The 27,080-nt window shown below is 49.6% G+C and overlaps 1 protein-coding gene across 2 annotated transcripts in view; it reads left to right on the forward strand.

Annotated features, from left to right (window-relative positions):
• The window catches only part of TARBP1 (TAR (HIV-1) RNA binding protein 1), a 64,737-nt gene that overhangs the window by 10,433 nt on the left and 27,224 nt on the right, over positions 1 to 27,080 (forward strand). For both annotated transcript variants that reach the window (XM_045860419.1, XM_045860425.1), the window contains exons 6-19: positions 838 to 935; positions 3,048 to 3,183; positions 3,717 to 3,813; positions 4,272 to 4,361; positions 7,589 to 7,730; positions 12,700 to 12,799; positions 13,977 to 14,149; positions 18,903 to 19,000; positions 21,521 to 21,682; positions 23,774 to 23,973; positions 24,386 to 24,647; positions 24,752 to 24,940; positions 26,290 to 26,480; positions 26,664 to 26,735. In XM_045860419.1, coding sequence (XP_045716375.1) covers positions 838 to 935; positions 3,048 to 3,183; positions 3,717 to 3,813; positions 4,272 to 4,361; positions 7,589 to 7,730; positions 12,700 to 12,799; positions 13,977 to 14,149; positions 18,903 to 19,000; positions 21,521 to 21,682; positions 23,774 to 23,973; positions 24,386 to 24,647; positions 24,752 to 24,940; positions 26,290 to 26,480; positions 26,664 to 26,735 — 2,010 coding nt within the window. The remainder of the gene's footprint in view (positions 1 to 837; positions 936 to 3,047; positions 3,184 to 3,716; positions 3,814 to 4,271; positions 4,362 to 7,588; positions 7,731 to 12,699; positions 12,800 to 13,976; positions 14,150 to 18,902; positions 19,001 to 21,520; positions 21,683 to 23,773; positions 23,974 to 24,385; positions 24,648 to 24,751; positions 24,941 to 26,289; positions 26,481 to 26,663; positions 26,736 to 27,080) is intronic.

Raw genomic sequence — 27,080 nt, forward strand, 5'->3', positions numbered from 1 at the left:
CTCTGACGTTGACCAAGTTTATCCTTGCAAGTCTTCTGATGGGTGTACCTCTAAACAGGAAAACACCTCCCACCTTCAGTTTCTTCAAAAGGTTTAAAGTTGTCTGTGCTAAGTTATATCAGTATTTAGTCTCCTTAGATAAATATTGAAGGAGTGTAGCAATGCTTTGCTTGCCAATTGCTTTTAGTGTTGAAATAACGCATTGCTGCTGAATAGGTTTCGGAAGCATCTTAGACCGCTGGGGAGCAGTGAAACCCACTCGGCTCTCTCTGAGGGAGTCGTCAGACACATCTGTCATGGAACGCCCTCCGTTTTCTAGCACGCTGATGTGTTCAATGAATAGATAATGTTTCTGGAAGAACCAAAAAATGACTCTAGTAGATGTTAATGAAATGCTCTTACAAAAGTAACTGATTACTAATGTGTCTTTCTGTGAATGTTTTTCTTTTATTTAATATCTAGAGGTTTAAAAGCATTGGATTATATGTAGGACATAATAAAATGTAATTTTAAATGATCATTTTTAGCCTTTTAAAAAAATGATTCTCCTTGGCAAGAGTCACGTACTTGTGTCAGGGGAAGTGTTCTAAAAAGGAAATCCATGCCACTTGGCACGTTATCGACTCATTTCCGTTTTCCTGGAAGGTCTGGTGTGTGTGGAATCAGAAGGATCCCGAGTATTTCACTAATATTCGAGAAATAAAAAGCAGGTTCAGAAAGAGCAGCTGGTCTTACTGTTTCAATGTTGCAAGACTTTGGGGCCGCGGTCCGTCTAGTTCGGGTATGCTGATCTGTGAGGGGATTTTGAATGCTCCTCTTCTCCCCCTTCGTCTCCAGGTCGCCGGGCCAGCTGATGGGAAGTGGCTCTCCACTGGGATTGAAATTACAGAGGTTTCTAGTCACTTACGTGTCTCTTCTTCCAGAAGAACTAAAGAGTATGTGCAGCAAAGATTTCTAAAAAAAACTGATCGGTTTGAAAACTGTGTTTCAGTATATTGGTGATAAGCCCCACCCTTGGCCCTCACACTCGGTACTGCCAAAGCAGTTTCCTTCCCGGGATGTGCAAACCACCAGGCTCACACGCACGTGCACTGTCACTGAGCACACGTTCCTTCGTGGCTCATCCCTCGTGTTGGCGTGAGTGCGCGGAAGGAGTTTTAGAGTGTGCGCTGCAGTGCGCCGTCTCCCTGGTGGTTTCTGTTGGCCTCCTGACATCAGGAAAACCAGGGGAAGGAAGGAAGAACTCGGGGTGAGGAAAAAGTTGTAGACAGAATATTCGTTGTGGGGCAGTTGTCCCTTTGTAGATACTGATGCAGGAGGATAGAAAGAAAACCATGCCTGCTTTTGTAAGGCCTCATGTCCCAGGTGTGCATTCCAGAACTGAAAGCCTCGTTCATACAAGGACAGGTATGTGAGTGTTCACAGCGGGATTTCCACAACCCAAATGTCTGCCCGGCAGTAGTGCCATGTGGCTGCCAGGGTCCCCTAGGATTGCGTGCCTGATGTGTGTTTGTGGCCAGTGCCGGGCACATAGTAGGCACTTATAAACATGTTGAATGAATTTGAAGTGGCAGCCTGGCTATTGCACGTAGTAGGCACTTGTAAACGTGTTGAACGAATTTGAAGAGGTAGCCTGCCCATTGCCATCTTCCTGTGTCATGAGTGAGGTGTTTGGTGAAAAGTGGGAACTTCATTAGTCCAGCAGAAGAGAGGCAGGTAAAATCAAATGTTCACTTAGTTTTCACTTAGTAGTTTTTTCAGTCAGTGATTTCTGGTGACTGTCTTAAGTGCATCTGGTTTTGTGCTAGGTGCTTTGGAGGATATGAAATACATGCGACACCCTTTCAGGGGCTTCCAGGGATTCCTTAAAAGTCGCTCCACAGTGATGATCTGAGGGAACAGCCATTTCACTAACTGCATGACTTGAGGGCCCTTAGAGGTCACACATTAGCACGGAAGGCAGGATGGAGCATCATCCCTTTGTTTTAAACTGGAACAGTAAAACGTGGAAAATGGAAAAGTAAATTACAATGATTAGATCCAGGGTAGGTTAGAAATCCCCTGAGAGGAAAATTTAGTATCATTATTTGCAGGTACCAGCAGCCAAGTTACCATCAATATTTCTTACCTTGTTTTTCTTTAATAGCCTCTACAGAAGAATAGCCTCTAACAATAAAAAATTAATCTTTTACCTCCTTAAAAATATATAGCTTCATGGTTATTAGACTCTCCACAACAGAGTAGCATATGTACTTGTCTTGCTAAATAGGAATACAATTAAATAACATGGCTCATTTTCCAATAGCTTTATTGAGATATAATACACATACCCTGCAGTCTACCCTTCTACAGTGTGGACCGCTTTTGGTTCATTCACAGATCCCGGAGTATTCCAATCAGCCCCTGAGAAGCTCCAGGGCCAGCAGCCGCTTCTCGTCGTCCCCCCGCCCCGCTCTGGCCCCTGTCGGGCCTGCTTACTCCCGGTCTCTGCGGATTTGCCTGCGCGGTGTGGGTCAGTGGGCCCGTGCAGTGAGGAGCCTTTTGATTTGAGTCTGGCTCCTTTCACTTAGCTTATGGTCCTTAAGATTTATGTCTGCTATAAGCATCCGTCAATATATTCCATTCCTTTTCGTGGCCGCACAAGACCCCCTTGCGTGGGAATCGCTCGCTGATGCACGCATCGGCTGGCAGACATTGGGGCTGTCCCCCCTTTCAGCACTGTGAACACCGCTGCTGCGGACATTCACATGCGTGTTCTCGAGCGAACGCATGCTTCCCACTCTCTCGAGTGCACGCCTGGGGGCACGTCAGAGGAGCCAGCAGACTGCTCGGCACGCAAGCCGGCCGCGCGTGCCGCGCTCCCCGCAGCAGTGTCCCCGCCTCCCGGCCGGCCCTGGCGGTCGCCGGTCGGTTTGACGGCCGCTGTCTCAGTGGGCGTGGGGTCCATCTCGTCACAGCTGTTGATTTGAATTTCCCGAATGTCTACTGATGGGGGGGGCCTGTTGTCCTGTGGGGCGGCGATGACATTTTAAAACTTTTCCTTTCAGGTAGTTTTTTGTTGAAGTTTATTCAGAAGATGACCAGTAGACACTGGTGTGCTGTCCCCATCTTGTTTCTGTCCAGGGCTCTGGCCGGCGTCCCCAGGTGCAGAGCCCTGGGCCTGGAAGGGCTTCTCGCTCTCAGGTAACCGAGCCTGCTTATGGGTTTTAGGCGTGACTTTCCGTCACCCGGCTTTGTTCTCCCCTGTGGTTTTCCGTACTGAATGGTTTTAGTTAACGTTGGCATTTTAACTTTATAAGAAAAAAAGTAAATTATAAAATCTATTCATACAGTTGAGCTTACTCTGTTCCATGAATCCCTAATTCATGTACATGCCATAGTACATGCTGTTGCCCTTTGACCCCTTTAAAATAAGACAGTAAGTTTTTTAAAATACATCGATATGTAGGAAGCAACAGATGAAATATCAAACCGAAGTATTGATTACTAAATATTTTTAAAAATGTAAAATTATCTTCATTTATAGCCTCAGTAGTCTTAAAAAAGATTTGTCTCATATTAAAATGGAGCTTTACGGGAGCCCTTAGTGGGAAACACAGGCTTTGCAGTCCTCCGGGCAGCGACTCCCCGCGGTAGTCAGGTAGAAGTTACACACAGCTTGCCAGGGACTCCCACCGCCAGAACCGGCTGCGGGAACGTGCGCTGTCTGCCCCCAGGGACGTGCTGCAGTGCACCATGGCCACGCACCAGATCCTGCTGCGGGGCGCGGCGCAGGGCTACCTGCTCCAGACAGCCATGAGCGTGCTCGACGTGGTGAGTGCGCCTCCTTCCCTTGAGACCCTCCCCTCGGAGGAGTGGGCGGGCAAACGAAATCCACACAATAGCAGGCCTGTGGTGCTAACTCCGGGCTGACAGCCGCGAGGGAACCGAAGGCCTAGCTGGCTCCCCTAAGGCACAGGGTCACTTCCGTAGCTTTGAAAAGTGGGAATCGCTTTTGACCTAAGTAATGAGCAATTTCTTATAGAATGTCTTGTTTTTGCTTTTAGATTGTGACCATCCTGGTAACCTTGATTTTAAGGAAAACAGATTTATAAAATAATCTTTTTTATATAATGTGTTGTTTGTAATCAATATTTTCATTTTAAAAGTTAAACTATATTTTGTTTTTAAAAAGTAGCTTTCTTTAGATTGCACTAAATGATACTTTAAATAGTTTACTAGAAAGTTATTTAAAATGAGTAATTTTTAAAAAGCTCCCTCCTCCACCCCAGGAAAAAGTGTCACTTTCCGACGTCTCAGCTTTTCTCCTGTCGCTGAGACAAGAGGAGTCCTTAGGGCGAGGAACGTCACTGTGGACAGAGGTGAGGTTGAAAATAATTTGATGAAAAGGTCTTTGAAATCTTTATAAAAATTGTTTTCTAATTGAATTCATCACCAGCCATTTACACAAAATAGAACAATTGCTTTGTTATCTATCCACAGAGATTTAAAAAAATGGTACATTTGCTTTGAACTGAACTGATGATGAGCTGAGAGGTCATGGCCGGGGCGGCGGGGGTGGGGGTGGGGCGGGGCGTGGACAGGCAGGCTGGGAGGGAGGCAGACCGGCGGGAGGGGGAGGGGTGCGGGAGGGCAGAGCTGGGTCGGGGGGTGAGAGGTGTGAGGAGCAGTGATGTTGGCAGACGAGAGAGCCGTGAGTGACTCCGCCCCCTTTTCTCTCTTCCGTCAGCCCGTAGCACTTCCATCTGCCCACTTCCCGCCGAGCCTGACATCTCGGTGCTTCGTCGTTCTTCTGACTTTATGCTTCTCGTTCACCTCGAGACCCTGCATGTCTTTCCTTTCCTGCAGCCACTGCCCAGGTGGAGACCTCCGGCGTTCCCGCTGTGATGGCTTCTGTCTTGTCCATCCCTGACTCTGCCCTTGGCTCCGACACCCCATCCCCCCACAATGCGTCAGGGCCTTGCAGTCAGTGAGGGTCTCACCTCGGTTAGCTCTGCAGTGCCCCCTTTCTCCTCTTTGTTTTGAGTCGTGCTACTGATTTCAGCTCTCACTCGTTGTGTGCTTGGTCACATTCCAGTCTGTGCTCCCTGTAGGTCACGTGTTTTTCCGTTCAGGACCCTTTATTTTTTGATTTTGTGCTTCTCCAGTGCTTGAGGCTGGGGATGTGATGACCTCTTTCAGAAGCTAGTGCTGGCTCTGTCTGCCTGGAGAGAAGCAAGAGAAATCAGCTTGGCCTGTGTTAAAATAATTCTGGCGTAAAATAAGGAGAGTGTAGAATAGGGTAGTGGCAGAAGAAATGAAGAGAGGCAAATGGGACCCTTAAAGAATTAGAATTTCACCCTGGCTGGCATAGCTCAGTGGATTGAGCTCGGGCTGTGAACCAAAGCATCGCAGGTTTGATTCCCAGTCAGGGCACATGCCTGTTGCAGGCCATGGCCCCTAGCAACCACTCATTGATGTTTCTCTCTCTTTCTCCCTCCCTTTCCCCTCTAAAAATAAATAAAATCTTTAAAAAAAATTAGAATTTCATCTTCTATTATTGGTCACGATGCATGTAATTATGTGGAACCTGAAAAATACAGAACGATGAAAGAAAATAGTCACCTATAATGCCCACACATTTTTTGCTTTCTTAATTTTTTGAATACATACATATTTTCACTCTTGCTTTCTTACTATATTTGTATATTTAAAATGACATTTTAATATATATATTTCTAAGCAAAATTAAAATTACTGTTTTGAATTTTGTTTTTCATCTTTACATATATGAGCATTTTAACATGTTGCTAATTAATTCTCCCATATGTGATCTTTAAAAGTTCGGTTGATTAAATGTTTTGGAATTTATTTAATCAGTTCCTTCTGCTAGACTTTTATTTCAAAATTTATTTCATCTATAAATATTTCACTATGTACTGCTAAAAAATAAGGACTTTAAAAGGGCACAAGATAGGCCCTTTTTACTAAACTGAAAATGTTAACAATTTCTTGATTTCAAATATCCAATTCAATTACCCTTTTCCAGATGTTCAGTAAATGTATTTTTCTGTTTGTTTCTTGCATTTTGTTCAAACACTCAACTTCGTTTAAGTATCCAAATGAGTTCTGTTTGTGGCATTGGTTTGTAAGTTGTGGCGAACCCTCTGGAGTTGATTTGGTATGTGGAATGAGCGGTCAGGTTTGAATGAGGAAACACATTGTAACATTTCCGACTGTGCGTAGCCCATAGAAGCGTAAACCCCACAGCCGTTGTCTGTTCCTTTGGTTTGATGAGCCAGACCTTTAATCGCTTGCTTTTAAGAGGCCGACCTTTAGATTTCTTTATGTGTTCCACTTAATTTTTCAGTTATCTATTTCATTTATATCTTTCTTGCTTCTTGCTTTGCTTACATTTGTTATAATAGAAACCTTACTATTAACCCATGTCCACAGTTTACATTAGGGTTCACCCTGTGTTGTGACTTCTGTGGGCTCTGCAAATGGGTAACTGTACCTACCCACGGTTACAATGCCATCCTGGATAGTTTCACGGCCGGGAATCCCTCCGCTCAGCCTGGTCTTCCCTCTCTCCGCCCCGCCCCCTTCGGCCTCTGTGGTTTTGTGTTTTCCAGACTGTCACATAGTTGCAACCATACATTGTGAAGCCTTTTCAGATCTGCTTCTTCCTCTGATGCACCTTAAGGTTCTTCCACGTCTTTCCATGGCTGAATAGTTTGTTTCTTTTTATCACTGAATAATACTCCATTTTCCGATGTACCACAGTTTATTTACCCATTCACCCACGGAAGCATGTCTTGGTTGCTTCTCAGTTCTGGCAATTGTGAGAAAAGCTGCTATAAACGTTCATGTGAAGGTTATTGTGTGGACATAACTTTTCAACTCATTTGCGTACATGCCAAGGAGCACAGTTGCTGGATTGCATGGTCAGAGAACGTTTACAGTTTTTCGAGAGACACCAAACTCCCTTCTAAGGTGGCTGTGCTCGTTTGCATCCCCACCAGCAGTGAATGCAAACACATGCTCACCAACACTCGGTGTTTAATTTTAATTTAAGGTTATAATTTGTTTTACATAATGTGTTATTTTGCACAGAGATGTTCTTTAGAATACCTATCACGATGTGCATTTTATGTTAGGTATTTTAAAAATTCTTGCCTGTGAATGAAGTTTATAAAATCTTGAATGGAGGGTAGAAAATGCACACACACACTTTTTTCTGCCTCCACTACTCAACTCTCTCATGACGACGCATGCTTTATTACGTTGTTGTGTTCAGTCATTTAAATTCAGTTTATTATGGAAGAGAACTTGGCTTTGGGAAATTGAAATTCTTTGTCTGCTGAGGGTTTTTTTTTTAAAGATTTATTTATTTATCTTTTAGATGGAGAGGGAAGGGAGAGAGAAAGAGAGAGAGAGAGAAACATCAATGTGTGGTTGCTGGGGGCCATGGGCTGCAACACAGGCATGTACCCTGGCTGGGAATTGAACCTGCGACACTTTGGTTCGCAGCCTGCGCTCAATCCACTGAGCTACGCCAGCCAGGGGTAGGTTTTTAAAATAAAGTAATAGCTGTTGTCTTTTCCAGCTCTGTGAGTGGCTGCGTGTTAATGAAAGCCGTTTTGGGCGACCCTCGACCTGCAGCTCCGTCGGACTTCAGGAGACATGCCCTTTGAATGCTTTTGTGAAGAACCTGGTTGAAGAGTACGTTAAGCCACCTGCTTGGGAAGGTGAGTCTGGAATCGTTTCCCTGGACCAGTCTAACCACAATGTTGTCAAAGAACTGTGAACTAGCTTTCAGAGCCAGGTATGGGCTGCACCAAATGTGTCAGTTTTCTCACATACACACACTTTCAGCCAGATACTGTGAATAACAGGACACTAGAATGCCGCTCCCTAACTTGTACTTTATCTGTTCTCCGATTTGAGATTTAATCTGTGTTGTATGCTTTAATAAACGAGTAAGTGGCCGGAGTAGGAGTTGGACACAAGCCGGCCTAGTAATTTGCTCCGCAGTCCCCAGGTTTCTTGCCGGCTGGAGGCGGCGGCGGCGCGTTGAGGGCCTCTGAAGGAGGAATCCCTGTGGCTCTGTCAGCTCTTCTTCCCCTCGTTGCCACAGGGTCACGTTTAGCGTGACCTGACTGTGAGAAGCAATGTTAGAGAAAGGTGTGTGCAGGGCTGGTTGTGTTAGTTTTCCTTTTTGCCAGGTGGTGGGCACAGGTCAGTCTGGTGGCTTCTTTGGGGATGTGAGTGAGCCTGGGCGGCGGAGGCGCCGGCCACAGGGCCGGTCATCATTAGGGTTCCGTGTGCGTTCCGTGTGCTTCCTCTTCACCACCTCGTCCGCAGTCATCTGGGTGGCCTGTGTCTCTGAATTTAACCTGTCTTCACTTTCCTAGGTTTGTCTCAGACTACCTCGTTTTCATTTACTGACTTCTTTAATCCGATCATGGGCTGGCTCTTAAATGATCAGATAATTATCCCCCCAAAGTACTTGAGAGTACCTGTTCTTCCTTCTTCAAACATTTCTCTTTTATGTTTTATTCTCTCTGTTGTCTAGTCAACTTTCTGTGCTATGACTTAGAAGATTCTTTTACTAGGCCTATCACAGTAAAGGAGTGTTAGTCCCTACTGCCCTAAACATAGATTAAGCCCCTAAAATAGAACTCGTCTTATAACTCAGAGTATATCACAACATCAGATCTGATTCAGTACTCAAAATTGGGTAAACGAGATTTTCAGATAACAGTCAGTAAGAATCCACTGAGCTTCTGAAAACTGCTGGGCTTTCTGAAGAGATTGGTGTTTCTAGAAGCCTGCTCTGGTGCTTGTGGGAGGCAGGCGAGAACTCTCTGGTCAGCCACTGAGAGGCCCCCGCCGTGTGCTGCCCCTGCCAGATGCAGGGTGACGCCCCGCGGCTCCCAGCCCACGTGGCCGGTCGGAGGAGAAGAGGCTCGAGCCCACGAGGAGTGGAAACATTCCACTCTCACCCAGAGCCCCAAAGAGCCCCCGCCCCTCCCCCACCTCCCGTGAACTCGAAAGGTATCTTGATTATATGATTGCTGGAAAATGTGGGGAACTCAATTAGTGTAATGGCATTTGGTTTCATTTTACTCTTCATTTATGAATGAATTTTTAATGTAAGTGTGGGATATAAAGCATTACTAAGACTAAAAATATGAGTAAAAGATTCACCTTTATAACACTTAGAAATTTAACCAACTAAATTTTTTGGACTAGCACCAAAAAGTATTTAGATTATGTATTTAGATTAAAAAAATACAAGCAGATTTCTTATTGGTGGTAAGTAAATGGCCTTCATAGCATTTTAAAAATAATATGTAATAAAGTTTATTTTTTTGTTTTATTTTTAAACTGAGTTAACCTACATACAAATATGTTTTTTTGGTATTGTTTCTCTTCCATACTCGTTCAATAAATTCACATCAAAATATATTAAATTACTTCTAAAATATGTTAAAATATTGTAAAGATGTTTTAAGTATTTGAATCACTGGGCTAGAAAACTAGTTTTCTTACCTAAATTTTTCTTGGGAGTGGATGTGAAGAGTATAGTTTTACTACAGTAATATGCCAAAAAGAAAAAAGAAATTACCCATGGCTCTTTATTTAACTGGCTTTCTGAGATAGTAAAATATCTGTTATATCAGTCAACCAAGTTCTCTTTCCCAAAGCTTGTTCTAGGAACTTCACATATGTTATTTAATTTTTATAATAAGCCCAAAGCAAGCTGCAGGTTTCACTTGTTTGATTTCATAGGAGGTGCCGTAGACTCCCCGAGAGGTGGACGGCCTGTCGCGAGGCCCCACAGCTAACGAGCGCGGGACCGGGCCTCGCACACAGGTCTGGGGTGCCGGAGCCCACGTGTCTGTGCGTGCCCCTGCTGGGTGCAGTGCAGGGGTTCTCTCCTCTCGGCCAAAAACCAGACTCGCCTCTTCGCTGGTCACCTGGCATCTCCTCTCGCTTCCCCTGCAGTCTTTTCCCACGTTGTGCCCAGAGAGCAATAAGTAAACTTTGATCTTACAAATGTCTTCTTCCCCTCCGTGTGTAGAGGCAGAACTCAGAGATACTGGAGGTTCAGCCCCAGACCTCCACAGTAGCGGGAGTCACGTGAAGTTATGTTTCACCGTACTGTCGTCTTCAAGCGTGCAGTAGCATTGTGTCTACAAATTACCTTGTTGCTAGAGCACGCTGACTGTCCCCGGAGCCTTCAGTGAGCTGTACTCTTTTTTGCTGGTAGGGGCTGGCCCCGAGGTTGGGAGCTGCTGACCAGGGTGCTGGTTTCTGAAGGTCGGGTGGCTGTGGCAATTTGTTAAGACAACAATGACCTTTGAGGCATTGGCTGACTCTTTTTTTCATGAGCAATTTCTCTATAGCATGCAATGCTGTTTGATAGTATTTTACTCACAGTACAACTACTTTCAAAAGTGGAGTCAGTCCTCAAACGCCGCTGCGGCTTTATCAACTAAACTCATGTCATATTCTGAGTTCTTTGTTGCCACCTCAGCAGTTTGCACAGCATCTTCACCAGGAGTAGATTCCAACTCAAGACACTTCTTTCTTTGCTCACCCACAAGAAGCAGCTCCTCATGCACTACAGTTTCATCATGAGATTGTAGCGAATCAGCCCGGTCCTCAGGCCCCGCTTCTGATTCCCGCTCTCCTGCCGTTCCCGTCACATCCGCAGTTACTTCCTTCACTGAAGCCTTGACCCCTCAAGGTCATTCGTAGGGGGTGGAATCTGCTTCTTCCAAACTCCCGCCAATGCAGACATTGTGACCCCTTCCCACGAATCGCAAATATTCGTAATGGCATCCGGAATAGTGCATCTTGCCCAGAAGGTTTCCGGTGTACTCTGCCCAGGCCCGTGCACAGCCGCATGCATTGCATTTGTTAAATAATAAGACTTGGAAGTTAGAATCACTCTGTGATGCGTGGGTGCCGTGTTCCCAGGCATGGAGACAGCACTGACCTCATTGTGAAGCTGCCCCATCAGAGCTCTTGGGCAACTGGGCTGTTGTCCGTGAGCAGTGATATTCTGAAAGGGATCTTTTTTTCTGAGCAGTTGATCTCAACAACGGGCTTACAATACCCAGTAAACCGTGCTGTGAACAGATGTGCTGTCTTCCAGGCTTTGCTGCTCCGTGTGTAGACATGGGCAGAGCAGCTCTAGCATAGTTCCTAAGGGCCCTAGGATTTCCCGAGTGCTAAGTGAGCACCGCTTTCAACGTAGAGTCACAGCTGCATGAGCCCCTCATGAGGGAGCCAGCCTGTCCTCCGAAGCTCTGAGGCCAGGCACCGACTTCTCCTCTCCAGCTGTGAAGGTCCTTGGTGGGGTCTTCTTTCAATACACGGTTGTTTCATCTGCATCAAAACTCTGTTGTGTTTAGTGCAGCCGCCGTCACTAATTATCTTACTAGATCTTCTGGAGAACTCGCTGCAGCTTCCATATCTGCACTTGCTGCTTCACCTCGTGCTTTGATGGTCCAGAGACTGCTTGTTGTGTTGGAACCTGGGGGCCTACCTGGGCCAGCTCCAGACTCCTCTTCTGCAGCTGCCTCCCTCTTCAGCCCTCGCGGCACTGAGGAGCTGAGACTCGCTCCGGGTTAGGCTCTGGCTCATGGGAATGCTGTGGCGGGCTTGATCTTCCATCCAGACCAGTGCTTTCTCCATGTCAGCCATAAGGCTCTTTTGCTTTACCGTTTGTGTGCTCACTGGGGTGGCACCTTCAAGAACTTTTCCTTTCCATGTACAACTTGGCCAAGTATTTGGCCCAAGAGGCGTAGCTTGTGGCCCATCTCAGCTTCAACGTGCCTTCCTCACTCAGCTCGGCCAACTCTCGCTTTGATTTAACACGAGAGACTTGTGACCTCCCTGCACCTGAGCACGTAGAAGCCCGTGCAGGGTTATTCGTTGGCCCAGTTTCAGAATGTGTCCCAGGGAGCGGGGAGCCCCCGGGACGGGGGCTAGCAGCGGGGCAGTCAGAACACACAGCATTCAGGGAGTGAGTTTGCCGCCTTCCATGGGTGCAGTTGTTGTGCCCCCAGTTACAGTAGTGATGTCAGAGACCCCCGATCACAGGTCGCGACAAAAGAGTTGGAAACATTGCAAGAATGACCAGAACGTGGCAGAGAGACACAGGGAGCAGGTGCTGTTGGAAAATGGCGCCGGCAGACTCACCTACGTAGGCCTGCAGTTTGTAAAAGCCTTGCCACCTGTGACGTGCAGGAGAGCACGGTGTGCCTGCCCACTCCCGGCGCCCTTGCGTCTTCCTCTTGCCCGTAGGGTGAAGACAGACATCCCTTCCAAAGCCCACAGAGCCCCTTGTCATTCCACCTGTCTCCGTGGCCTCATCTTGGTCATTCCCGCCCCCCGGCCCCAGCTCTCGGACACCCTTCCGCTCCCTGCAGTGGGGCCCACTCTCTGCCGGGGGCCGCTGACCTGCCTGTCCCTCCTCTGTCGGGGACAGCTCGGCTCCCTGACCTGTCTCTCTCTTTCTCAGCCGCCACACCCAGCCCAGTGGTCATTTTAAGTGTGTGTGGCCGTGAGCCGTTCCGTCACAGCTGCATTTCTGTAAAAACTTAATATCGGTGAGACCCATTCCTTTCACCGTCCGCCTGTGTCCGAAGCCTCTGTGAGGGTGTTGCTCACGCTTCTCAACCCCGACTGTCCTTCCCGCAGCGGCAGAGACCTGCTGGATGCCCGACTGGGCTGAAGCCAGGCTCGTCGCCCTGATGGTCCTGCTGGCTGTGGACGTGGAGGGAATGAAGACGCAGTACAGGTGAGCGCTTCTGAACCTGGAAACAAAGCTTCCAAGAAAGAAAACGGGCTGCTCAGATTCATGCTGGGTGTTCAGACTTTTCCACGGCTGGCATGGGATTGACCACAGTGTGTTGTATGAAAGGAGGGAACTGGACATTGGCAACAAATTAGTTATAAATTAACAGTAAATTAATAGTCAACTATTAATTGAAACATGCAAGTTTAATTATTAGAGATGGTTAAAAAAGCTATACAATAATTACTGGTTTTATACAAGAATATTAGAAAAATAGGTTGTAAGATCCTAGCGTAAGATTAGGTGAAGAAATTCACTGGATTTAATTCCCTTGTAAAAGGTGTAATTAAAAAAGGGAATAAAGATAAAACAGCCTCACTTATACTTTGAGAATGTGAGTGGGTCGGTTCTCTCCGGTTATAATCGTTGTGAAGAGCAGCTTCCTTGGGCCCTGCGTTCGCAGGACACGCAGTTAGTTTGATTCATGTCACATCTCTTCTGGGCAGTTTTAGTGCTAAAGTTGGTCATAACAGTTTTCTGTAAATCCTTAATTCTTTATATATTTTTTCATTAACACGTCTCATCTCCTTGACTAGCATTTGTTTTTATTAAAAGTTTCTTTCAGTTCTTTTTTTAAAAGATTTTATTTATTTATTTTTTTAGAGAGGGAAGGGAGGGAGAAAGAGAGAGAGAGAGAAACATCAATGTGCAGTTGCTGGGGGCCGTGGCCTGCAACCTAGGCATGTGCCCTGACTGGGAACTGAACCTGCGACACTTTGGTTCGCAGCCCATGCTCAATCCACTGAGCTACGCCTGCCAGGGCTGCATTTGTTTTTGTTTGATACTGAAATGTGGAGGCGGGGTCCTGGCACTTTAATGCATGGGTGAAACGGGTAGAGGACGTTCCTTCACATGTGTGTGCAGAGCTGCGTGTGCACGCTGTCCCCTGTGCCTCCGCCTGGCGACACGCTCCTCTCCCCGGGAGAGCGAGCACAGGCCGCAGGGTCCGCATGCAGCCGGGAGGGGCGTCAGTCCTGTGAGGCATCGGGTGTTCGGATCATCCATCAGGGTGATTCTGTCCCACTGAGTCCATCAGTTACCAGCCCCACAAACTATGGTTGGGAAATAATTTCTTTCTCCTTTAGAAATGCTTAATGTGGCTATGTTTTTCCATGGCTAGTGAGAAGCGGAGGACGCAGAACGTGTTGAGGATGTTCTTGGACCCTCTCCTGGATGCCCTTGGGAAGCTGGGCACCAACGCCTACATGCCGGTGCTGAAAGCCGACAGGTGCCTGCAGCTGCTGGTGATGCTCCTGCGCACCAGCACGCCGAGAGGTCCCCGAGCCCCAGACGGTGAGGAGGGGTGGCTTCTCCAGGCCCCGCTTGGTGTGCAGTTGGCATTGAGAACGAAAGGAAGTTCCTGACCTTTTAAAACAAACAGGCCATTTCATGCTTTCAGCAGGTGTGCCTGGGACACAGCTGGGGAGGAGCAGAGTTCTGCCCCCAAGGAGCTGGCAGTCCAGGGCGTACATCTGTGGGTTACTGTAGATTTTAGAATGTGATTTCGTTTGCTGTTATTTTTTAAAATTTATGCTTGCTCATTGATTTTTAGACCATTGGAAATGATCATTCTTTCATGTATGTTTAAGCAAGATGCATTTCTAATTGCCACTAGGCTGTTGCAGAAAGTAAGCTAAAGGGTGAGGGGGACAGCCGTGTTATTTTTAAATATGCTGAACTCTGGGCACCTTCTGAGGAGAAGACGCTCCCTGTGGGAAGTGTCCGCAGAAGTGTCGGGCCCTTCCCTCCCTCCTGGCACTAAGGGGTGCGTCAGCCAGCGGCTGAGAACGTGGCAGGTGTCACGGAGGAGCGTGGTGGTGGGGAAACCTTGATTCCAGTCCTTCCCGACCCATTTCATTTGGGGTTGAAGACATTTAAAATTTAAAGAAATTCTGGAGAAACATTGGTATTAGTTTACACCCGAGGATACTATTGATGAGGGCAGATTTTAACATGAGCTTATGAAGTAGTAAAACTAGTTTCTGAGTTCTGATATACTTGATAATGGTTGCAGAAACAAATGCTGTATGGAGAACGGTGACTTCTTACAAGATATTCCATTCCGTAGCAGCATAAATTTGGGTTCATTTGATATGCATTTTGTGTGTGTGTGTGTTTATTATTTTTTGTGGTGAATAAACATAACAAATCGGACCCTCTTACTCGTCAAGCCTGCAGGTCCGTGGCCTTGAGCTCGCACACTGCTCTGCTGCCCTCACCACCCTCCACCCACAGAGGGCTCGTCGCCGTGCAGGACCGACTCTGCCATTTACCAGGAACTCCCCATTTCTCCCCCGGCCCCCCCAACGCAGGCCCCCCCCCCCCCAATTGCAGTTCTGTATTTATGGCCTTGCCTCCTCCAGGGACCTCACATAAGTGGCTGAGCAGTAACCGTCCTTTAAAAACCCTCTTTCTTTTATCCTTCTGCATTGGCAAGGGGTGCAAGCTCTGTGACAGCGTTTGCCAGAGTTACTGCCCACCCTGCCTTGCCTGTGTGACCAGGCTCAGCACCTCCAGGCGGAGGACTGGGTCGTGACGCCTCCTGGAAAGCTGTTGCGATGTTTGAGTCACAGCCGGTTGTACATGTTATGATGTAAAGTAAACACCTGGGAACTCACTGCCCAACCTAAGAACAGAGTTCCCTGTTACTCCTCCGTTTGCTGCTTTCGCCGTCTCGTTTTGGCTTTTCTCTGTATCGCTTCTGTGCTCTTTAAAAAGTGGCTTCACCAGATCTATAGGTTTCAACACTGTGTTGTCTCGTTCTGCTGCGTGTGACCTTGACAGAAATGGCACTTCATGGAAGCAGTCTTCTGTAACTTTCTTCACCTCGCGCGTTTCTGAGATTCCTCCGGGTCCTGTCTTCGACTTTGTTATTCCAGTTGCGTAGCCGCCGTTGCGCGGTGACAGCGCGGTGCTGCCCTGTCCTGTTGTTGCAGGACGTGGGGCGGTGCTCAGTGGGTTGCTGCTGCTCACAGTGCCGTGTGGACCCCGTCTGTGTGTCTCCTGGGGGTGGGTGGGGGGTGAGTCTCCCCAGGGTGTGTTCTCATTCTGAGGGCACGAAGGGGGACCCAAGATAGAAGACTGGAGTCAGAGGAGGTTTTGGAGAAAAGATGAGAAGTTCTGTTTTGGATAGTTTAAGTGAGATACCTTTTCGCTGTTATCCTGGGCAAGGTGTCGCGTTGGCATTCATCTTTCTTTCTTTTTTTTTCATTTTGTCATTCCATTTTATTTTGATTGATAGAACCAAGTTAATAAGCACAGCCAACTATACAGGGTCTGGCACAAATAATGCCCCTTTTAAATTTTTATTTATTTATTTTTAAAAAAGATTTTATTTATTTTTAGACAGAGGGGAAGGGGAGGAAGGAGAAAAAGAGAGAAACATCAATGTGTGGTTGCACTCGTGCGCCCCCTACTGGGGACCTGGCCTGCAACCCAACTTTTGTGCCCTGACTGGGAATCAAATCGGCAACCCTTTGATTCACAAGCTGGCACTCAATCCACTGAGCCACACCAGCCAGGGCTGGCATTTATTTCTCAATTATTGGTTGTTAATTCCACTGTAGTTAGAGAGCAGGTGTTGCACAATTTCAGTCCTTAAAAAGTCACGGAGGCTGGTGTGATGGCCTACGGCAGGGTCTCTGGGTGCAAGTTCCGTGTTGTTTGAAAAGAGCACGTGTGCTGCTGCTGCGGCTGGGTGGGGGACTCTGTAAACGCCACGTGTACCCAGAGTTTCACGGGGTTTTCTGGTTTACATCCCAGTGGAGTTCCTGTTTTCTCTTTCTGTACCGAGAGGGGGACGTCGCCATCTCCAGCTGTACTTTGGGATTTGTCTTCTCCTCCTTCAGTTTCGCCAGTTTTGCTTCCTGTCGTCAGGGGTGTCCCCGTGCGGGGCTGCATGCTGTCACCACGTGGTGTCCCTTTTTGTCCCTGGTGACTTTCTCTGAGTGACACTTGGCCTGAGAGTAATAGGACCGCTCCCACTTTGGTTAGAAGTTGCCCAGTGTATTTGTTCTCGCCTTTTATTGTTATTGTATTTAGATCATTCTATTTCAAGCGCGTGCTTCAGACGGCATATAGTTGGGGCGTGATTTTCCGTCCTTTCTGACAGTCTTTGTTGTTTGTGTTTGTGGGTGTAGACTGTTTGCATTTAACCTAATTGCTGTATGGTTGGGTCTAGGCCTGCCATTTTATTTCTTGTGTTCTGCTCATTTTCTCTACACTGTGCATATCCAACTTTTCACGTGTAGGTAGAATTCACATTTTACCACCTGAAGTGAATGCAGGTCCTTTATCCCCGCCCACTGTTACAGTTGTCTTATGTCTGCATCTGTTGAAAACGCCACCCGACAGTGTTAGAGGTTTTGCTTTCAACCATTGAACAGATTTCAAAGAACTTAGGAGAAGAGCTTGCTCCACTGACCTGTTGATTGATGGGCCTTCTGCTCTGTGTCCATTTCCCTGTTCCTGTGTTTGTCTGATGTCACATCTGTTTTGTTTAAAAACTAACACACACACACCTCGTAGCATTTCTCTTACAACAGGCTTGTTGGCGATGAATGCTCTTAGTTTTCCTTCGTCTGAGAATGTCTTTGTCTCCCTTCTGAAGAATATTTTCACTGAACATAACACTGCATTTTTTAGATCTTTTTCTTCTGCAGTGCAAAGATGTTCGGTTTGCTTCCGGCCCCCTGCTGTCTCATCCCTGGAGCGCTGTGCTGCTTCCTCTGCTTTCAAGAGTGTTTCTTTGTACTTAGTTTTTAGCACGTTGGTTAAACTGTGTCTGGGCACGACTTTCTTTGTGCTTACTGATGTTTAGGTTTCCCGAACTTGAATTTGGACAGTGTTCAGCCAGTTTTTTCACTCAGCTCTTTTCTCAGCACCAGCCTGCTCTCCTCCGGGACTCGCAGAACATGGGTGCTGGACCTTTGTGACGACCCCACAGGTCTCCCAGGCTCTGCTTATTTTTTAATCACTTTTTCCGCCTGTTGTTCAGATCGCATATTTCACGGATCTGTTTTCAAGTTCGCCGACTTTTCTCTTGCATCCCCTTCCTGTGGTTGATCCCATTGAGTGAGGTGTTTTTTTTGTTTTTAATTTCAGTTGTTATACTTTTCAATGACAAAATTTCTGTTTGCTTTTCATGCTGAACTTCTGTTTCTTTGCTGAAACTTTCTATTTTTTCATTCATTTCAAGAGTGTTCTTGGCTGACTATTGAAGCGTTCCTACACACAGCCGCTTTAAAGTCTGGGTCACGTTGTTCTGGCATGAACGGCGCCTCCGAGGTGCCATTTGTAGACGGTCTCTCCCGGGCGTTGCCGACGCTTCCCGCTCTCTCGCCGGCTCGGCGGGCGTGTCTGGGGATCCTGAGCGCTCTGTGATGAGACTCCGGGTCTGGCATAAATCCTCCAGGGCGTGCTGGCATTTTGTTCAGCACCCGGGCAGCCTGGCTGGGGTGAGGCCTCGGTTCCGGCCCAGCTTCCACAGCTGTGGGTTCCCTGCAGCCTGTTTTCGGAGCCCTGGCAGTGCGTCCGTCTGCCCGGAGCCCTGCCTGCTCCACCCGGGCCGGCCTGTGGAGGAGCCAGGGGCCTCGGCAGCCTGCGGTCCTGGGGCCAGTCAGTCTCCTGTGCACCTCCCCTCCGTGGGCCTCCGGACCACTCGCTGTCTGCGTCCTTGTGGTGCACCTGTCCTGCTCTGGCCGTCGTGCCCCCACTTTCAGGACCCCCTGGGCCCCGCCTGCGGAGGCCAGGAAACCCCCAGCTCTCAGGCCACTGCTGTCTCACCGCCGGCGCGTTTGACCCGTCCAGTCTGTAAACTGTGCTTCAGACACCTCGTGGGCTGGTCTGCGGCCCACCCCGCCGGCTCCCACGGGGTTCTCAGGGTAAGGGCAGCCTCCCACAGTGCTCACGACTGTTGTATCTTCAGAACCCATTTTCGGTGCATGACCAACCCGTGTGCTTCCCATGGTTGTGCCTTCCAAGACAGACGGGCGTGCCTCGCACCAGAGCGCCCCTGACTCGCCCCGTTGCACTTCTCTCCGCACAGACGAGGTGTCTCCGCTCCTCCAGGACCTCGTGGCGGCCGCGGCCGAGAGCATCTCCCAGTTCGTCCTCAGGAGACTTGCCATGAGTGAGCTGAGCAGCGTGAGTATTCATGGGGCGGCGGGTGGGGGGTGGTCTCGCACCTCTGTGGCTGCTGCGGGGAGCGCGGGCCCAGCCACTGCGTTTCAGCGGAGAAGGACCGACTGCGACAGGCAGTTCCTTGAGAGCCGGCCCAGGATGCGGGCAGTAGGAGCCGTGCAGCCTCTAGTGCTGGTCCCTGCGGGTGGTGACCCTGGCTTTGGGAAAGTGCGGTCGCTCAGTGAGCCTCCACTTCCTCCCCACACGGTGGGGGCTGCCCCTCTCTGCCTGGGTCTGCGGAGGCCCTTGCGCCAGGCCTGCGGGCAGCACGGAGCACAGAGGCACGTTGGTGCCGAGGTCCAGACTCGGACCCGGCAGGTGCGGGCGGGCCGGCATCGCCACATCTGCGTTCGCAGAGCCCCGCAAGGGACTCTGAGATGCCTCCGGGCGGGAACCAGCGGCCGGAGATCAGAGGGTGCTGGGTGGGCAGGCCATTCTCTCAGGCTCTGCTCTCTCCACACCGCCCCCTCTTTCTGGGCCGTGTGAAAAAAGTGAAGTTTGTCCCTTTATCCAAAAATGTCTTTAAAATGCCAAGTCTTACAGAAATGGAATTCTTAATTGTCTTTTTTCGTTGAGTTCCCTAGGGAGCAATGTTGAAGCAATTAGAATCATTGTCAATAATGTTAGAAAATATACTTATTCTAACAGCTTTTATCAGAATACCCAATTAAGTGCATCTGTTTAATAGCTGATAAGCATGTGTGAACATATAAAAAGACAGGTTTTATCCTGAAAGACCTGAGGTGTTATGACAGGAAGGCAAGGAACCATGAAGAAAAGACCCTCTGAGTGAGGAGTGTTTGAGGAAATGAAAGCTGTGGTGGGGCGTGTTTATTTTTAACTAAAACAAAACGGTAACTTGTTTACTTTGCCCCAGTGTCACTTTGTTGTCAGTATTGTTACATCTTGATTATGGAAATTTTTAGACGTACACAAAAGAAGTAAAACAAACCCCATTGTGCCCGTGATATAGTGTAAGTGTTTCTGTTTGTTTGGAATTGGAAGCTAAAAATAACTTCAAAAATGAAAAGGTTAATGTGATCTCATCTTTTAGAAGCAAAGATGTTAAAAAATACACTCGGTGTTTGGTAGTTTAAAGTTGTCTGGACATACGCCCCCTTCAGCACATGAGGGGTTGGGCTCCCTGATCACGTGCATCCTCTGGGTCGCTCGGAGTTCCACAGCAGCCTCTCCGCCCACACCTCCCGCTCCTGCTCTCACGGAGGGGCCGCGGTTCGAGCGGTGTCTCAGTTTCCACAGCTGCTTCCAAGCCCACGCTCTCTCCCCTGCGGTCTGTCCCCGAGACCCGTCTGTATGTAGCCCCAGCTTCCCTTTGGCCAGGGACCCGCCTGTCTCTGCCTCCTCCCCGGCCCTCTCCTGACCTTCCCGCCCGCTCAGCCTCTTGCTGTTGAAAACTCAACATGGATCCAACTCACCAGTGGATGTGTTCCGAATAAGCTGTGCTCAGATGTTAGCGAGTGCATTAAATTTTTTTTTAAAGAACTGGGAGTTCTACATTAAAAAAGTAAGACAAACAAACAAAAAAAAGAAAATGCAAGTCGAATTTCTCACACCTAGGCATTCACCGTGGACCCCTGTCATTCCTCCGGGAGCTTCTCCGGGTGCCCCTCGCAGTCCGCATGCTGTCACCCAACCAGCTGCTGGCGCCCAAACCGTAGGGACCCCGGCACTGTCCTTGCCCTTGGCAGAGTGCCTGGCACACGTGGCCGCTCAGTGAAAACTGGTACATTCAGGAAGTATGTGCTTGCTGTGTGCCATAGATGGTCACCGAGGGTATAGTAATTGGGATAGTAATAATCATTAGGGCCTAATAACAGCTACCCCATGATGGTCCATTTAGCATACTTTCAGTTCTTTCAAGAACCCAGTGATGGATAGATGTGCCCCTCCCTGTCGTATGGACGAGGAGCCGAGGGCTAGGGAGCTTAGGTGGCTGCGGTCGGGCACAGAGCTGGTGAGTGGGAGAGCTGTTCTGAACCCAGGTCTGCTGGGGGCCTGGGCTCAACGAGACCTGCGGTTGGTTCTGTGGCCCCCCCCCCCCCCTGGCTGGCTCTGAGGTGCCAGGTAAGCTGTTTGGCCTCCCCGAACCTTCCCTGTGAGAGGGGAGTGTGGCGACCTGCCTGGAGCAGAGGAAGCCTCATCACCTTACTGACGCCGTGTTAGCCTTGGGGGCAGGGATCGGGGGAACATAGTGTCTGCCTTCCCGGGCCTCAGCCCAGGTGGGAGCCGGACAGTCGCTCTCGGTTTGTGAGGTGGCCGTGCAGAAGGCAGGTCCGTGTGGACGCACAGAGAGGGAGGACCTGCCCTCACGGGGAGTGGACGAAAGGCTCCTCGGGTGGAACGCGTCTTTCTCTCATCGATGTGCGGTTTTAGTGCCTGGAAACGAATGGTCTCCTGTCTGGGCTCTGGCGGCTGGTGAACCTCACGGGCCCTGCTCGTTCAGCGTCTTCTCGTCTCCCTTAGGTTCCCGACCTGGACCGTGGCCGCTTGTACCTGCAGGCCTTCACGGAGCTCACAGGTCTCCACCGGGAGGCGGGGTGGAAGAGAGGCAACCCCGTCTGGAGAGTGGTTTCTCCTTTGAAAACCGCGTGCGTTCGGCATCTTCAAGACACAGACGGCGGACAGGTACTGCTCTGTGATCCGGGGTTTGTAGTTCTGTGGGACAAGGCGTATTTGATGACCACACAGTATTCTGATATAAAAAGCATCTGCTGAAACCTAGTCTGTAATATAGTATCCCTCGCTCATCGTCTTGGATGAGGATCGGGACACCCGTCGTGTTAGATATCCGACAACAGTGTGCCGGCTTCAGTCTTGACGCCGTGCAGATCTCGGAAGGGGGTCCGCACTAGGTCCTGCTCAGGCAGCAGGGAGGGGCCTTTGTGTGTCCACACTCATGGGCCTGGGGTCCTGAGCCCCCAGCCCGGCTCTCGGCCTCCTGGTCTGACTGTGTCGTCTGCTGCCTTCCTCTGGGCCGCGTCCCTCTGGGCCACCAGGCAGAGTGTCACAGGCCACAGGCACGTGCCGCCCTGCCCCGTCCTTTCCCTGAGAGCGTCCTCCCTCCAGTGTGCGCCTGCCAGCAGCCGGCGGGCCCAACTCGGGCCACGTTTGCCCGGAGGCCTTCTTGGGTCAGGGCCTCACACTTTCTTTCCTGCCTTTTCCTGCTGCTGCTTATGCCTCCGTTATGGTGTTTACTTCCGTCCACTTGTTCGTGGAGGGACTCATGTGTCTGCGTCTTCTGCACCAGATTTCAGAGCACAGAAGCCTTTCTTAAACATGATGTAATAAGGCCTAGTGGCCGTGAGCACAGGCTTTGGAGTTTAGACTTCCCTGGGGTGCATCCCGGCTTTGTCCTCGCCAGCTGGGTGACCTCGGGGACGTGACGGAACCTCCCTGGGCCCCATGCACCACAGCCACATGGGAGGGTACAGGGTTGAGGGGAGACTTCGAGCCAGCTGGTGCATGCTGGCACAGCGCCTGGGACGTAGAGAGTCTTCAGGGAACGTGGGCTGTTTTTACCGAGCACAGGGTAAGTGCTGGCTGAAGTTTGCCTGAATCATAGTTGACTCTGGGCTGCTAATTAAAATAATGAAACTGTGTGATTGCTCTAGTCACCTAATTGGAAGTTTTGAAGAACTGCCCTGAAAATGATAGCATCCCGGCTAGCACAGGTTAGCACATCAGAGACAGGAAAGGCCCAAACCGTGGACCACGCACAGTAATTCTGAAGGCGGGCTTGCTTTCCGTAGTCATTCATGGAGTTACGTGAAGGTTAACAGGGACCACGGTGGTGCCAAAGCAACAGTAAATTGCATTCTGTGTGTTGACCGTGTTGCTGTGTAAAACTCGTAGAGATACATGCCATGTTCTGGGGGGCGAGGGAACCTGTGGGGTCAGGGGTCGGCGGTTCCTTCTGGCGCACGTCACTGCTGGCAGTGTCAGGAGGGCCGCTGCGGTCTGGGCGCAGCGGCTGTGTCTGCCCGCGCTCCTGCCTCGTGGTTGCAGGTGGCTGACTTTCCCCGAGCGGGGAGCCGGGCGGTCCTGGTTTCCCCCTCTGTGCTCCTCCATGAAGAACCCCGGGTGCTCCATGTGAAACACCCCATTACTTAGCCTCCATGGTGGCCCTGGTGGCGGGCTCTGTGCTGCTGCGTTTCAGGGGGAACACACTGCGTGAGGCGTGTCCACAGTCACGCTGGTCCTAAGTGCAGAGCAGGAGCCAGACCTCGGCCATGCGGTTCCTGAGTCCAGCCCTTGACGGCCGTGCCGTGCCACTTCCAAAGCAGCGTGCAGCTCATTGAAGGGGTTACGTGCACATGTGCCTGGAGCCTTTTTAGAACATACTTCAGCCAAGCAGTTACAGTGAGACTCACCATGGGGCTCTTGGGTCCAGAGGGGTAGTTGAGTAGGAAGCGGCGGAGAGTCCGAACTCTCAGACTGGTGGGGGTCTGTCAGGTGCTGCCCTGGGCACCCACCTGCCAGGGAGGAGATCTGTCTCCTCTGCCCCGCTGGGTGTCAGCTGCCGCTGTGGATGCTTCCGTTCACCAGTCTGTGGAGGCGCGCCAGACCACATGGTGTGCGCTGGATCTCCCTTGTTCCCTCTGCTGTTCAGGAGCAGGAGGGAAGGGAGGGCAGGGATTGTTGTGGGTGGTGGGCGGCTCTGGTCCTGGCCCGCTGAGACCGGCTCCTGGTACACACGGTGCTGTGTTCCCTCCCCAGGAGCCGACACTGGGGAGGCAGGTGCAGAGGGTGGTCAGCATGGCGGCCTTGGCCACGGTGTGCAAGGTCACAGACCAGAAGCCGGAGCTGCAGCTGGACCTGCAGCCAGACCCGCCGGATGCTGGGCCCGCGGAGAGGTTCCTGGCCTCCCTCCCGCTCAATCAGATGCTGCTGAAGCCGTGCCTGGAGGAGCAGAGCAGGTGTGTGCCCCCCGGAGTGCAGCGTGTCCCCGGGAGGCATCCCCGCTGCTCGCGCTGGGCGTCCATCCTTGTTCCGGTCCCCGAGGGGACCGTGTGACTCTGAGGACAGGGCTGTGGAAATTGGGGGCGAGGCTCCATTCAGGGTGATCCCGTGTCACCACGTTACTCGTCCCCCTACTGGAAACCCATGGACTTTCCGCATTCAGTTCTTAGTGAGTCGTGTAAAGTGAGTGAGAGTACCTGCTTTTAGGGTGGTTAGAAAAAATCGCAGTTCCTGTGGTTTCTCTGTGTCCTGGTAGACGGGTGTTTGACAGTGTCTGCTCACTCGTCCCCGTGAAAGGGTAGTGCGCTCGTGCAGAGGAAGTGGAGACGGACCGAGGAAGCGCGGGCAGTGACTTTCTTTTCGTTTCAGTGACTTTGAAGAATCGTCGTCTTCCCAAGGATGGGGGAAAATAGCTGCACAGTATATTCATGACCAGTGGGTCTGCCTCTCCTTTCTGTTGAAAAAGTACCACACCCTCCCGCCGCCCTCAGAGGGTGGCCCCCCGGAGCCCGTCCTGCCTGCCGTCCAGATGCCCGCGAGGACGCTGCAGTCCGCGCTAGAAGCCCTCACCATCCTTCCCTCCGACCAGGTCTTACCTGTGTTCCACTGCATGAAGCTTTTGGTTCCCCAGGTGAGGCACAGTGAGCTGTGAATTAAGAAATAACTGTAGCGGGGGGAGTCAGTTTCTGAAATTAAACGTTAGTTATGTATTTCTGTCTCTCTTTTTTCTACCAGCTTCTGGCCTCCTCCGAATTGCTCTGCATAGAGGCTTTCGACATGGCGTGGAAGGTTCTATGTTCTTTAAGCAACACTCAGCTGATATTCTGGTCTAGTTTAAAAGCTTTTGTTCAGTTTGTTTTTGATGCCAAAGTTCTTACCATCGCTGCAAAAATCAAGGGCCAGGCGTATTTCAAAATAAAAGAGGTAACTTTCTTTTAATTGGGGTAAAAAACACAATGTAAAATTTATCATTTTACCTATACTTACGTCTGTTGAGGAAGGTTAAGTATATTCGCATTGTTGTGACGGATCTCCAGAACTTTTTCATCTTGGGGGGCTGAAACACTGTATCCATTAACCTCTCCCGCTTCCCCTCCCCTGGTAACCCTTCTCCTTTCTGTTTCTATGAATTCTGCTGCTTTAGATAAAAAACACACTTGAAACCTATGTAATCTTATTAACCAATGCCACCTAATGCATTTAATTTAAAAAGTGGTTTTCTTTGTAATTTGTGGGGCCTCGTAGCACATGAGGAAGAAGGATTATGTTTGTAACTGCGCATTAGATTTGTTGTTGTCTATTCAGTCAGTGAACATTTGAACCTTCTTCAATGTTGTAAGAATGAGGAAACCCTAGCTGGCAAAGAGCAGGTCAGACGGGGGCCCATGAGCCACGTCTGCCCCACGAATGTATGCTGTTTGGTTCATATACCATGTTTAAAATCTGGAGTGAGTTGCCAGCTTTTCAGAATTGGTGAACATACATGAAAATCTTGGAAAATGGGATGGTCTGGCAGCCCCAGTCATTCCTGTGTGACAGCAGCCCCCCCGGCGTCGAGCAGGGGCAGCCCATGCACTGGCCCATCCCCTCTCCAGTCCACACCGTCCCTCACGCCCTCTGGACACTGAGGGTGAATGCCAGGTGCCTTTGGTCACTGCATCTGTGCCGTTGCTTTCTGCATATGAGACACGTTTCTGCAAACGGAACCCGATCACGGGGCCCTTCTGGGTTCCAGAGGCATTTGCGCTGATGACCGCTGATCCCCGTAGTGGGGAACACAGCACGACGGAATGACGTCAAGCTTCGGAACCCACCTGTGCCTTTACCTGAGGGGCAAGTGGACGCACGCCCTTTCTGACCCTACCGTCCCCGCCGCCTCTCTCCGCCCTCTCCTGAGGCCCAGCACACACTCACAGGCCGAGGTCTTTGCTGCCTCGGGAAGGGAGGCCACTGACAAAGCGCAGAGACCGAAACTGCTTCCTTCCCTCCGTTCTGTGCGGACTGCGGCTTCTCCGGGAGCGCTCTGGATGAACATCAGTGCCAGTCAGGTGTGGTTGCTGTGGAGACGTGGAAATTCACAGTCTGGGACCACTGAGCACCTTGCAAAATTCTAATAATGAGGATTTTTAATTTCGCAGACCGTATTCACACTTATATTAAAAACTATCATTTGAAGCCACTCACATGGCAGTTTTCTGCAGCAGTAATTTTTTTGGGGGGGGGAAAAAACTCACTCAGTTAAAGGCTGCACTGACCATTGCTTTCCCTTCCAGATTATGTACAAGATGATTGAGATGTCTGCTGTAAAAACCGGAGTCTTCAACACCCTGATAACTCACTGCTGCCGGTCTTGGGTGGCTCCTGCTTCAGAGGTGTCCCCTGGGTCTCTGTCAACTGCCAAACACTACGGCGAGCTGGTCCTTGAGGCTTGTGTGTTCGGAACTGTGTTCAGGCGCGATCAGAGGTAAAGGCGCTGTCCTTTCCGCCTGTCCTAGCTCGTAGTGAGCACCTATGTGGGTGGAGTTGCTTTTCTTTTGGGGCTTTCAATGAGCAGAATATAAAGTACTAGTTAACTTTAAAGTTGGGTCTTAATTTTTTTTTTTCTGTCTAAAACCTGTTGTGTTTGTCAAATGTTTTTTACGGACAGACTCATTCAGGACGTCCAGACCTTCATAGAAAATCTCGGACACGATTGTGCAGCAAACGTTGTCATTGAAAAGTAAGTGCTACGGGGGTCCCACGTCTTGTCAGAAGTGGGGCATTCGGAGTTGGCCATTGTGTGGAAACCTTTCTGCATTTGCTAAACTTTATAAGTGTTTACTATTGTAAGACACTGAATGAGCCTTCAAAAGTGTGTTAGAAAATTATATTCCACTGATATATTTCCTTCAGATCTGTCACTATTTGCTAAGATTTGATAAACTTTAAAAAATTTAGAGTGCAGAGCCCAGCATAAACAAGGAAAGGACTACGGGGAACATAAAAACCCCTGTTCCTCTTTGTTTGGCTTGGAGGGTAATTATCAACACACATTTTATTCTTTTTTTTGGCTAAAAGTCACCAT

Source organism: Phyllostomus hastatus, unplaced genomic scaffold (assembly GCF_019186645.2).
Source record: "Phyllostomus hastatus isolate PE091 unplaced genomic scaffold, TTU_PhHast_1.1 phas_contig_148, whole genome shotgun sequence".
Classification (NCBI taxonomy): Eukaryota; Metazoa; Chordata; class Mammalia; order Chiroptera; family Phyllostomidae; genus Phyllostomus; species Phyllostomus hastatus.